A 13,544-nucleotide genomic window follows, 5' to 3' on the forward strand; every position below is an offset into this window, starting at 1 on the left:
TATTTTTTTGACCATGTAAAAATTCAAACCGGTACATCTATAACAAATTTATCTCAAATTATTTTTTGACCATAATAAAACCCAAATTGGTACGCTTGTGATAAATTATCCTACATTATATTTTTTACCACCAATAACTCCAAATTAGTACACTTGTGATAATTTTACCAAAGACTAATTTTTTTTAGCATAAAAAAAATCCAAAAACTGATACATTTATAACAAATTTATCGTTTATTAGTTTCAGTTAAATTAGGTTAATACCATGAAAAATCCTAAAATGATACACTTGTGACAAATAGAGGGTAAAAATATCAAACTGCTACACTAGGCAACCGTCACGTATCATCCAACTCAATAATTTGATGGTGAAATTTAACGGAAACTCACAAAGGGTAAAATTGTCATAGATGTACCAATTCGAAAATTTTGATGGTCAAAAAAATTAGTTTGTGTAAATTTATCACATATGTACCATTTTGAGATTTTTGGTGATCAAAAAAATAATTTGGGGTAAATTTGTTATAGGTGCGCTAGTTTGGGATGTTTTATGGTTAAAAATATAATTTGGGATAACTTTACCACAAGTGTATCGGTTTGAGGTTTTTCGTGGTATTAACTCAAATATAAAATCTGACATTTACTGTACAATCCTTTTTTATTTTTATTTTATGACATTTTTAATGTAATTATAACAAACCATCTTGGCTTCATACAGTTAAAAAAACTTGGTACCTTTTACATATTATGAACTGCTAGTGCCATGCGACCATAAAAAGTATATTTTATTACGTTTTGCACTTGCTTAAATCTTTTTTAAAATATGGTGAAACATATAAAATAATCACATTTGCACTTGGTTACCACCAATCATAGTGACATCGTCAAATGCATTATAAAATTCGATGAGGAATTGAAGTTCAACTTTTGTCCGTTTTATAATTCAAGTAAGTACCTAATTATTTTAAATGTGGGTCGGTATAAGATCTCTGTTAAGCTCGCAAATGAAAAATGTCAAATTAGACAATAACACATGTGAATAGCTGTTAATTATTCATACGAGCAACCAATGTAACCTCTTCGACATAATTACAATAGACGGCTGAGATTGTTCAAGTCAACACACAGTCTCCATCTCTCTGCTCATTACGAAGTACCTGAATAGAGATGACAAAATTATTACTTAGTAAGAAAGCCACGTTACAAGTTTGGGCATAATTTTTGCTAAGTAAGTGAGTCGCATTAGTACGATCGCACGATGTAATGATATAATCCAAGAGAGATCTCGCATCGGCCCAAAGTCGACGTACTTGGTTGAATGAAAAAAGAAAACCCAAATGCTAGATTGTAAAATGAATAAAAGTTCTAAATATTTGTCGGAACGTCATCCTCTCACCGTATGGAGACGATATCATGGACAAAATGCTTGATGTGCACTCTCGTGGTCACCCCAATTTCTTGTTTCTTTCCTTTTGAAACGTTGTTTTCTATATGCTAAGATGGTTCGTGCATGATGCAAAAGAGATGACAAAATTCAAGTCACGGTCATCTGAACATTTGGCGGAGATTTCACCGCAAACAAAGAGACTGCAACAAAAGACATCCTGGCCGGTCGCGCGTCCCAAATGGCATTCTTATTGATACTCGACATTGATCAGAAGTTCGTGTATCGTCCGCTCATCTTTGGGATTTACAATTTTTAAGTCGAAGCCCACCCGGGAAATTCTGCTGCCTTGACTGAACAGCTTTCATCCTCCTTCAAACCTCACTGATCTCTATTCATCCAATCAGATAAAAAAGGGCTTAAGAAGCTGCTTCTGTTCAAAACCTGAGCCACCTCAACAATGGCGGTAAGTGCTCTTCGACCATCGTTATTGTTGACTGACTTCTTCAGGGTGTTTGAGAAAATTTGTGTGTTTTAGATGCAATTAGCTTCTAATTCCTTTTGCTCGTGGTTTAGTGTCTGGTAGAGGGTTTGAATGGATTTTGCAGACAGGACTCTGTTTTTTTGAGCTCTTGAATTTCTTGCTTCGAGTTTGTTGTCGCAGAAGTTACGAGTGAATACTCAATCGAACAAGTATTTGCCTCCATAGAGTATATTGAATGTACAGAAATGGCTGTAACCGAGTTCTCCTTATTCGTATTATCGGCGGTGATTAGAGGATGATTCTCAGTTCCTCTAAAAGCTTGATGATTTGTTAAACCACCCTTTAAATTTGAAATACTATATCACCTTGTGTACTGTAAAGGCTGAGATTGGACGTAAGACTAAAGCATGAGTTAGATTTTAAATGGAGAGCGGTTCGAATATGACCTCCTGTTGAAATACTATGTCGAATTTTACAAGGACGGTACAGCGAGTACGAGATGAACATGCAAAACTCTAGGGGCGCTCCGACATTGAAATTACAGATGAAGTGTCCATGGCATAGTATAAATATCTTTAGCATGACAACTTGATGAACGAAATGGTGGAAGGAAGCGGGATAAATGAAATTACAGATGAGTGTCCTGGGCATAGTAAATTTCTCAGTGTGCTTTAGTAATTCCTCAGTTGTCTTAGCAAGATGGTGTAACCACCCTACAGTTGGGAATTAAATGCTGACAACTTGTTATGTTTTCTGGTGAAATTTAGGTGAAGTGGGCTGATAATATGCTCACATGAATCGTAACTCTTTCTTTTTCTTGACAAACTGGAACTTCTTTTTTCACTTGAATGAAATTCAGCTGACCAGCTGATACAATCCTTATCCCAGGATTCTGTTTTTCTCTGGTTTTCCTACAATTGCATAAGTAAAATTCATTTGAAACAAACTCAGTTTACAACTGGCCAACAACATGAAGGGTTGTTCATGAAACTCTAGATAAAGTTGGCACGTTCAGAGGGTTGGAGCTGGACTGACAGAGATTAGTTCAGTATGCAACTCCCACCCAAAAGACTTTGATACCCACCAGAAATCTTTAACCCCATAATTGTTTGAAAAGCAAAGAGGCGGTCGATGTTTTAGTTGTCTGTTGTTCTTAAGAATCAGTGAATCACCGTTCGCTTGTTGCGGATGGCTTTGCCGCAGCAACATTCGCACGTTCCAAAGTTCGGAAACTGGGACAGCGACAACATACCGTACACGACCTGCTTTGAGAACGCGCGCAAGGAGAAAGCAGGTGTGAAGATGAATCCGAACGATCCCAAGGAGAACCCGGAGATGTTCATGTTCGGGAGAGGAGGCATCGAGATCGATGACGATCGCCGAGCATCGGATGCTTTTGAGCAGAACATAAGTGAAGGGCACAGAATGGTCAGTGCGCACCGGAGGACCCCATCAGATCAATACAAGAGTACAGCGAGCCGCACCAGCGTTCGGTCAGAATCTGGGAGTGAAAAGAGCAGTTCCGATTCGCGCCGGAACTCGAGTCGACATCGTGCTAGGCTAGACCGCAATAAAGGGCTAACGGAGAGCAGCAACAGCTTGTCGCCCTCCGTGGCTAGTGTCCCAAAGCATGCAAGACAAAGGAGTGGAAGTCAACCGTCCGATGATTCCGTAAGTTTGGACTTTGCAATCTCAGATTCAATCTAGCACACCTAATTGCTGTGAATTTTTTCACCTTAGTAGCCTTCTCTAGCAGGTGATTAGCCCTTTCATATGCTAATGGAAGTTATTACAAGGTAATAGCATGAGCAAAGTGCTTCTGTAAAATGGTCATTGGCATTCTGTCATAGATGAGCTTCAAGTAGATTCACCACAAATGGTAAGATTGCTCATTCTTCTCACCAATTCTGCATCATTCAGATCTCAAGCCAGAAAAAGAATAATTGCCCAAATGAGGAACTGTCATGGCGTCATCCATGGCACGTTGCCACCAGAAGCAAATCTCATGTTTCTTCTGGAGAATCTCCTACCCTTTATGGATAAAGTCATTGCTAATAGGAATCTTGTGTTTCTATGAGCATACATGACGCTGCTGCGCGTTGCTTTCAGATTCATTTTCTTTGTTCTCAACTGGCAATAATATAGTCATTGTGCTCCATGATCAATCCCTGCAACGACGGTGATAATTTGGTATGACATTGTGCCTTTTTTTCTGTTTTTCCGGGGGTACACAGCATCGGAGAGCACCTTCAATACCTAAATTCGGGGCCTGGGATGAAACCGATCCGACATCGGGAGAGAGCTTCACCGTCATCTTCAACAAAGTGAAAGAGGAAAAGCAAAACACGTCCTCCAAGTTCCCAGTCGTGCCCCCCGAGCCGAACACCTACTCAAGCAATCAGAAGAAGCAAGAAAGCTCTTCTTCCTCCAGATCAAAGGTATCCCAATATAACCAGCGGTTCTGCTCATTAGCATATGTCCCCTTTTTCATCAGCATTCCTCACAGATTAATGATCTTGGATTTGGAACGTTCTTGCAGATATGTTGCGGTCTATGTTTTGGAGGGAGGGAGTGATTCTAGGAAGCTTCACGTTTGCATCTCGGCTTTCCGCCTAAGACACGACATATTATAGTTTCGATTTCGATGATTACTGCGAAATGGGTTGATGCTTAAGACTTAAAACAGTTTGTTTGATTGAGATTTATATATTTTTTCCACATTCCTTTGCTTAAACTCTTTCTTTCCCTCCTTGTCCAGGGAATTAAAAGAGTTAAGTGTTCATGCCTTGCATAAGAAATGGCAAGTTTTGATTTGATTCTCCCTTAGAAGGATTGCAATTGTGACACTGACATTAGCTTGAGTTGCTCCAGACATGAGAAACAATTCAAGCTAAGGTTGGAATCAACAATGCTTGAGCAGATCATTGCAAAAGTGGTTCGTTACCGTTGATCTCCTCACTTGATTGAATCATGATTTAAGCCTGTAGTGTTAAGCCTTTCGTTTCGGTCTCTGGGTTCATATTCGTACAAATGAGTTATTTGATTCAAACATGACTATTCATTTGTATAATCACGACTTAAGAACTAATAGAGAGAAAGCCAAACTTACTACCATGAGTAATGGGGCCAGTTCGACTGGCCTTTACCTAACTAAGTAGGTTCTTGGATTAAAAAAAATGGTTAATATCACGAAAAATTTTAAATTAATATATTTATAATAAATTTACCAAAAAATTATTTTTTGACCGCAAAAAATCCAAAATTGGTACATTTGTGATAAATTTACCTCAAATTAGTACACTTATGACAAATTTACTCTTCGTTAGATTTCGTTAAATCTAATCGTCAAATTGTTGAGTTAGGTGGCACGTGGCGGTTCACGGATATACCAATTTGAGGTTTTTACCCTATGTTTGCCACAAGTGTATCAACTGGAGATTTTTCGTGGTATTAATCATATTTAACGGAGGATAAATTTGTTACAGATGTACCAATTTGTGATTTTTCATAGCTAAAAAAATTAATTCGGGGTAAATTTATTACGGATATACCAATTTAGGATTTTTGGTGGTCAAAAGAATAGTTTGGGGTAAAGTTGTCACATGTGTACCGGTTTTGGATTTTTCATAGTTAAAAGAATAATTTAGGGTAAATTTGTCATAGGTGTACTAGCTTGGGATTTTTCGTGGTATTAATCCTTAAAAATTTGGGATTTCGATCTTGGAATGCCAATGAAATCCATCGATGTCTTAACCACTATATCATAGGTTGTTCCCGTAGTATATTTTTCTAAAAGGATAGAAATACTACTTAAAGTTTGTTTAAAGTATGAAAAAAAGAATAGCTCTAGTATTCAAGTCGACCCAAGAATCAATCGGCGAGATTCCGGGGGCGATAAAAAAGGAAGTAGCTTGGCTTGATCCCCGATTCAAACAATCAGAAACCAACTCTGAAATGGTAGATTTCACCTTTTTTAATTTGGAACCTATCTATCACAAAAATGATTACCCCTAAAATTTAATCAAATATACATATAACACGATAAAATCCATCTTGTTTCAACTCATGGAAAATACTCGACTACTAAGAAACGGACATGTGTATGCCCGATACGAATAGGACCTAATGTTCCAAATATCATAAAATAAGAACAATCTCGTGTTTCGATCACTCCCTCCAGATCGGACTATCTTTGGCCTTTCTCATGATAGGAAAATTTAAAATCCATCTCATTACGCAATTGATTCCATGGGCCCAATGCAGGGCCCACATAGACAGCCTGATTGATAGGCTTTCAAACTTCAAATTGAGCTCGGGCAAAGAGCCTTGGAATTCAATCAAGCGTCCAGCACAGATTAATCGCGTCCACGTTAATTTTCCGTCTAATCGAGAGCCCCACTGCCCACTCAAAGCCTGCCAGCTGTCACTCTCCCGTAGGGTCCACGGGACTAATGAACGCGCGGGAGTACACAAGCACAATCTCCTCACGGCGGAACTCGTTCAAAAATCGAAAAAAATCCAGAGCGTTTTGTTCATTGTTTGAAATCCCAAACGGCGCCGTTTAAACCTAAGAAATCAAGCGAAAAGTGTCCCAAAGCGCCAAAAACTGATAGAAAATCTCTCTCCCCTTCTCACTTCCACTTCACTCCGACGCTTTCCAATTTCTTCAACCTCTCTCGCCGACCATGGAGGTTAAGTCCGGCACGTTGGGTTCCTGCTCGAAGGACCACCAGCGCATCTATCAGGAGTGGTTCAACTTCGCCGATTCAGGTTTGCGTTTCTCTGCTCTTGGAACGGCTTTCTGATCAGAGTCGCGTTTGGCTTGTTCGGCGATTCGCGGGCCCGATCGGACCTGGGAAACGTTGCTGGATCGTGATCTTCTCGAGCGCTTCCTTACTGTTCTTCGTTTGGCGACTGGATGTAGATGGAGATGGGCGCATCACTGGAAATGCCGCCACGAAGTTCTTCGCCATGTCGAAGCTTTCGCGAGAGGAGCTCAAGCAGGTTTTCGTGTTTGTCCATTGTTAAGAGTTCGGAAAAAAAAAAGTTGATCATCTCGATTTCATGCTTGCGGTTTGATTAGTTCGCTGTGGAAATGAGTTGCCCTATTTTCCGATAATAAACAAAATGACAGTGGACCTTTTGGGCAGTGCTTTATTCGCTTATGATTCCATTTAGGGGATTTGCATAGGTTATTATAGGGGATTGAACATGTGAAGTTGAATGTGGGAAGTGCTGCGCATTTGGCCAAAAATAGGATTGAAAGAGCAAGTCGTTGCTTGATAACGGATAGTTCAAGTTTCAGGCTGACTGTGTTCTGCAAATTATATCTTTGAGCTCACTTTTGAAACACTCTATCATGATCACACATAGTGGAGTTCTGCTTGAATTGGAGCATATGGTAACTTGCGCAATTAGGTAAAGTCTAGGCATGACTTAATTTTATCTAATTGTGATTAATGACTGTCTCCACTCTTCCTAGGCTATGGTTTTTTACAGTCATTCTCATCAATTTTGAGATGTGGATTGTTTTTGTTTTGGGTGGAATCACTGGTACTCAATTGGGAGCCAGTTGTTGCCTAAACCTAACCTTGTGAGTTGTTTGACCTCTCTGCAGGTTTGGGCCATCGCAGATTCCAAACGTCAAGGGTTTCTTGGCTTTCACGAGTTTATCATCGCTATGCAGGTTATGCTTTGTCGCGTTTGTTTCTGGTGTGTATTGTTTTTGATAACTTGTAGGATGCAATTTCTATTTTAACATGTCGAAGTGAACAGCTGATTTCTCTGGCACAAGAAGGAGTTCAATTAACCTCCATCAGCCTTAAGTATGAAGGCAAGTTACTCATATGTTTTATTTCCAGGCACATTGCTTTTACTTTCTAAATTTCGTATTTCTACTCTGATTATCTTCGAGAAATGGAGACTGGCTAATAAATAGAAAAAAAACGTTATCTTGACATTGGAAGAATTTCAATAGCCAAAAGAGAAATATAAAAAGTGAAGACCACTTGGATCTTATGTGGATCACCACTAATCCAATTTCTTCCTACATTTTGACCAGAATGACAATATGGAATGGGATAGAAATTGCCTCATACCACGATTGTTGTCCCTCTTGGCACAGTGCTATAAGTGTGTGCACCCATGTTTGCATCAGTTACCTCAGCAATAGGGAAAGTTTCTTTACAAATAGTGAAACAATCTATTTCTCCTGGTGAATTACAATTTCAGGTTGTTTTATACAATAATTACAGTTTCAGTTTGTTCACAATTTAATTTTGCTTACGAGTGTCTAATCTTCTGCTGCTTGGGTGTCATTCATAGCAAAATAGAAAAGTTCCCTCATCGTGTACTTTTTAAAGGGTAGTGCTGCTGCATGTTTTTGTGATATTAGAGGTTTTTAGTTTGAGGAATAGTTTCTCTCTCTATTCTAATAGAAGTTTTCCTAAAACATGGCTGACATGCCACATCATGCTATTATTGCTATTTAAGCTCTGCTGATACGTCTGTTAATTGATTTATGGATGTATGTGCTGTTGACAGCTGATGTGGAGAAGATCGACCCTCCTCTGATGGAAGGATTGGATTCCCTGATTGCTGTAAGTGAATTTCTTTTGTAAATCACTATGGCCTAGTCTTGAAGATTAGATATTTCCATAGCTTGGTTTCTTATTTTTGCCTCTTTCCTTCAATTAGAAAATCAAGAACTCAACAGTTGTTGTCGATCCTGAAACAAATGGTGAGAAACTATTCTTGTTATCACTTTGGAAGTAATTATTTGTGAGCTTTTTCTGTTAACTGGTACTTCTCACAATGCAGGAAGTGCTCAGACCCTGCCACCGCCATCATCTCAATGGTTTGCTTCGAAATCAGGGAGGAAGGTGAGCTTTGAGTATTTGTCATGTTGTACAAGGAATTACTTTCTTGATCGTTTGCTGGTTGTGATCCTTTTTAGTTTCATGGTATTTTCTATTTCTTAACGTGACATGTCATTTGTTATACTACCTGCACGTCCTCTCATAGATGCCTTTTTCTTTCTCCTTTGGGCACAGGCACCTCAATATTCGGTTACATCAATTGTCGATGGTTTGAAGAGATTGTATATAGAAAAGCTGAAGCCTCTTGAAGTTGCATATCGCTTCAATGATTTTGTGTCCCCTTTGTTGGTGAGTGAAATTGAGGAGTCTCGATTGATATACTGCATAATTGTTTATTTTCTTCGATTTCTGGAGTGGCAGCTGCAATTTGGATAGTTTGTTCTGTTCTATTTGTGCTGTCTATTTCTACTTTCGATGTAGAATCATAAGAAGAGTAATCAGTTATATGTGTTTGCAGGCAAACAGTGATTTTGATGCTAAACCCATGGTGATGCTCCTTGGTCAGTATTCTACAGGGAAAACTACTTTCATAAAGCATTTGCTGAAGGGTGAATACCCAGGTTAGTCAATTTTATGATGTAGTCTTGTTGTCTTTATATGCAAATATAAGAAATTATTGAAAGAGCCTTGCCTTGGTCTATTTTTGCTGGACAGGAGCTCATATTGGACCTGAGCCTACAACAGATAGATTTGTTGTTGTCATGGTATGTTAAGTGTTTTTTCCTGCAATTGACTTGCATTAACTACTTTTACGTGGATTATTCATGATTTTTATCTGCTCTTATGAGCTTAATTTACTTTATACTCAGTCTGGACCGGATGAGAGAAGCATCCCGGGGAACACAATTGCTGTCCATGCAGACATGCCCTTCAACGGACTGACGAAATTTGGAGGAGCATTTTTGTCAAAATTTGAGTGTTCCCAGATGCCACACCCTGTGAGTTGTTGACTTGCTTCTGGTTATTCAAATATTACTTGCCGTCTTAAAACTGGTTTTGAAAAAATTATACTTTTCGTTCTTATACTTTCACATGTTTTCTAATCAAGTCCCTGTCCTTTTATTTTTCCTAGTCAGGTCATTCTATTTGCACGAATTGTCGATTAAGTCCCTCTGGCATCTTATACGGTCAAATCCACTAAAGTGTCATCTGCAATATCCGAGAGTAATGTGGACAACATTGTTCTGATCTGGGATTTTACCATGAAAAAAAAAGGAGACAAAATATCCTCTTCTTCCACTCATAATCTCTTTTTTAACCGTGCTCTTGGGTCTTGATCTTTGAAAATATTGTCGACGTCACACTAGGGCGTCATCCGACGGTCATGTCAGCCTGATTTTGCCAGATTTGGTTTTGAAGGCACTTGATAGATAATTTGTGCAAATAGAAATACTTGATTAGACAAACCAAACGAATAATGGCTTAATTAAAAAAAACATGAAAGTGCAGGAACTTGAAGTAGAATTTGTCCGCTGGTTTTTAGAGTTTGCCTTCTGTATAACTGCAATAGACATCAAAATTTCCATGCTGTGGTTGCAGCTGCTTGATCAAATTACTTTTGTGGATACTCCTGGTGTTCTATCTGGAGAAAAGCAAAGAACCCAACGGAGCTATGATTTTACTGGGGTCATATCATGGTTTGCAGCCAAATGTGATCTGATTCTTCTTCTGTTTGATCCTCACAAACTTGATATCAGTGATGAGTTCAAGCGTGTTATCGCATCTCTACGTGGTAATGATGACAAGATACGTGTTGTTCTTAATAAAGCAGACCAAGTCGATACGCAACAAGTAAGATGTCTAGGTCATATATCTCCGCTCATCACCTGCCTTTTCAGGCATATTCTCTATGGGAGGATCAGCTAACCTGCTTGTGCTATTTACAGCTGATGAGGGTGTATGGAGCACTGATGTGGTCGCTTGGAAAAGTGCTGAACACTCCTGAAGTTGCACGCGTTTATGTTGGGTATATTTTTAGAACGAGGAAATTTATTTCTCGGCAAGATTGTTTGAAAAACGAGCTGATGCATTTTAGTCTTTGATTTTTCTTAGCACTTGCTCTCTCCCTCTACCTTATGATCCTGTCTACTTTTAACTTATTACCTGTTGGGATACCCGACCAATATTTTCAAAATCACAGGTCCTTTAATGACAAGCCTATTAATGAAGGCATTGTGGGTCCTATAGGGCGTGATCTCTTCGAAAAAGAACAGGATGACCTTCTTGCAGATTTGATTGACATTCCTAAGAAAGCTTGTGACCGTCGGGTACGTCATGAAAATTTCAAGCTTAACAAACTAGTTTCTACAGATTTATCTGGTGTTTTAAGTGTCAATGCACTTTAAGAATTATTACTGCATACTGATTGGGAGTCATCTTGCTGGCATCCGTTCGTCGCAGATCAATGAATTTGTGAAGCGTGCTAGGGCTGCTAAGATTCATGCTTACATCATTAGTCATCTTAAGAAGGAGATGCCTGCCATGATGGGCAAGGCAAAGGCTCAGCAACGGTTAATTGATAATCTTGAAGATGAATTTGCCAAGGTCCCTTCTCTCTTTCTCTCTCCCCTAAGCTGACGTCAGATTACTTGATCTATATATGTGCTTTGTAATAGGTTCAAAGGGAATACCATCTACCGGCAGGTGATTTTCCCAGCGTCGAGCATTTCAAAGAGGTCTTGAGTGGCTATAGCATTGACAAATTCGAAAAGCTGAAGCCCAAGATGATACAAGCCGTTGACGACATGCTCGGCTACGAGATCCCTGAGCTCCTGAAGAATTTCAGAAATCCTTATGAATGAATCTCTTAGGGTTCGTGCTTTCTCGGTTGAGGCAATGTTTCTCTTGCTACATGGTATGTTATCTGAAAAACCAATGCAATTTTTGGCCTCCGATGCTCCATCACATCCTCAGATGGGGCTATCAGGTTTATTATAGATATCGTTTTGTTTCGGTTTATATTTCCGTAGAACGTATGGGTTTGTCTACACCAAAGACGGATAAAGCAGGAATTCGTAAAGGTGGCAATTAGCAAAATGAGTCAAAAAGTTCTCCCATCTTTGATCCCATCACACGAATCTTAATTTGATAGACGTCGCCTTTACTTGGTTTGAATGGTCGACTAGAGCATGCATCAAAAGTTTTCCTTGGATGCATAAATATCAAGTTTTGCAAGGGAATGTTCCAACTAGTGTAGAAAGAGATTTCGTGAAAAAAATTTGCAGCTTCATCGAAAAATTGCCACTCAAATTGTAGCGGCCAAAAGTAGAACTTGGGTTTATCTGAAATGACCCGGCACCTCCGTGCATCTCACGTGTTAATTGTAAAGGTATTATCTTCCCAAGTTTTTTTAAACTGCAAAGAACTGACTAGGGGTCGGGTCCGAACATCGGTCCTAGGTCTTAGGCAAATGTTTTCTGCCGCCGACGCTGCAGAGCTCTCACATAGACAATCAAACTAACCATGGATTTGGCTGTTGAAGTTGCAACTTCAATGATGGGATAATAGACTTGGGTGGAGCAACTTGACCCAGATCATGCAATGGACCTTCCATTTTGTTCACTATATTGCAAGCACCACTATATATGGAACTCTTTTCTGATGCTCAGAAGCAATTCACACAAGAAATATAAATAGGGACCGGTACTTACACATTCAAGCTTAAATCTCATAGCACGCACTGCCTCAAAGCATGTGTGCATTTAAAGTCAGCCACAACGTAGAACATCAGAATGATATCAACGTTCTGAAAAAAAAAAAAAAAACACAAGAATGGCATAATCTTTTCCAGTTTTTGTTGTCATACAAAAACTAATCAAATTAGCCACTTACGCCATTTAGCATCAATGATAGACTTCAGAATGTCAACTATTCTTCAATTACTTAACTCAGACAACACAGGAAAAAAAAAACCGTGAAATAATACTTACAAGACAACTGTCTCTCTAAAACTTGGAAAAGGACTGCCATTAACATTGTTTCCACCAAATTCTTTTTGCTATAAGAGCAAGTGAAGGCAAATAACTCATTTCTGAAGAAAAATACTTTACATAATAGTTTGGAAAGAAAGCAAAAAGTGATTACTAAATAGATATCTCTCAAAGATACCACATCACAAGAATGGACCCAATTAATGTCAATCAAGTTGTCCTTTTCCAGTAGTATCCAGTACAATGCCATACTGACGGCTTATTGATAAGTAATGCAAAAAAGAAACGAGTATCTTATTGGATGTACGCTCTTTGAGAGTGGTGTAAGCAACTTTTGCAGCACTACAATCTTCGTTTTTTTTTGGGGAGTTGCTTCTTGGTCCTGAAAACTCTCACCTTCTATCTTCAAAGTTGAAGCAAAAATTGGTATATGAGGTTCACGACGTTTGGCTGTCATATAAATCGACGGGTAATAACTTTGTTGCTGAGTAAGTTCTTGCAAAAGATTCTTGTATGAACCACAATCAACCTAGAAAACAAAGAAGGAACAACGTGACAAACATATAAAAGTAATAATTGAAAAGATTTTGCAGTGGTATGGAAACAAAAATTATCAGCAACAACTGTATTTTTGAATTCCTCCTGAAACGTATCAATCGACAATGACACCAGAGCAATCCTGGCAGCTGCATTTTCAGCTTCTTTCAATGTAAACTCCACGGTTTCATAGGTTCTTCCACCTCATGCTCAAAACCATATGTAGGCAGAGCGAGACTCCTCTTACGAGCAAATGCTTGCAGTTGGCTTTTATATTGATGCTCCATGTCTATAATGTCAAACAAGTTTAAAAGTTAGGAAGTTAGACTTCC

At 38.8% G+C, this 13,544-nt stretch overlaps 2 protein-coding genes across 6 annotated transcripts; both read left to right on the forward strand.

Moving 5' to 3' along the window:
* The first annotated feature begins 1,722 nt into the window (after positions 1-1,722).
* LOC115742921 (RPM1-interacting protein 4-like) lies at positions 1,723-4,586 on the forward strand. 4 transcript variants are annotated; one of them, XM_048285610.1, is made up of 4 exons: positions 1,723-1,850; positions 3,072-3,539; positions 4,103-4,306; positions 4,408-4,586. In XM_048285610.1, exons 1-4 carry the CDS (start codon positions 1,845-1,847, stop codon positions 4,441-4,443), a joined length of 714 nt encoding a protein of 237 aa, XP_048141567.1. In that variant the 5' UTR covers positions 1,723-1,844; the 3' UTR covers positions 4,444-4,586. The 4 variants fall into 4 exon arrangements, with proteins under 4 accessions (XP_048141567.1, XP_048141568.1, XP_048141566.1 ...); XM_048285609.1 differs by having other exon boundaries at positions 1,797-1,850; positions 2,845-3,539; XM_048285611.1 differs by lacking the exons at positions 4,103-4,306; positions 4,408-4,586 and adding an exon at positions 3,789-4,088 and having other exon boundaries at positions 1,790-1,850; positions 2,845-3,539.
* Positions 4,587-6,376: 1,790 nt separating this feature from the next.
* Positions 6,377-11,782, forward strand: LOC115742919 (EH domain-containing protein 1-like). Of its 2 annotated transcripts, none has more exons than XM_030677454.2 (16): positions 6,377-6,638; positions 6,793-6,872; positions 7,486-7,554; positions 7,644-7,701; positions 8,412-8,467; positions 8,565-8,607; positions 8,688-8,749; positions 8,915-9,034; positions 9,204-9,306; positions 9,401-9,450; positions 9,556-9,684; positions 10,286-10,537; positions 10,633-10,712; positions 10,887-11,013; positions 11,147-11,290; positions 11,362-11,782. In XM_030677454.2, exons 1-16 carry the CDS (start codon positions 6,554-6,556, stop codon positions 11,545-11,547), a joined length of 1,644 nt encoding a protein of 547 aa, XP_030533314.1. In that variant the 5' UTR covers positions 6,377-6,553; the 3' UTR covers positions 11,548-11,782. The 2 variants fall into 2 exon arrangements, with proteins under 2 accessions (XP_030533314.1, XP_030533315.1); XM_030677455.2 differs by having other exon boundaries at positions 6,381-6,638; positions 8,921-9,034.
* The last annotated feature ends 1,762 nt before the right edge of the window (positions 11,783-13,544 follow it).

This window comes from Rhodamnia argentea, chromosome 9 (assembly GCF_020921035.1).
Source record: "Rhodamnia argentea isolate NSW1041297 chromosome 9, ASM2092103v1, whole genome shotgun sequence".
NCBI classification, from domain to species: domain Eukaryota; kingdom Viridiplantae; phylum Streptophyta; class Magnoliopsida; order Myrtales; family Myrtaceae; genus Rhodamnia; species Rhodamnia argentea.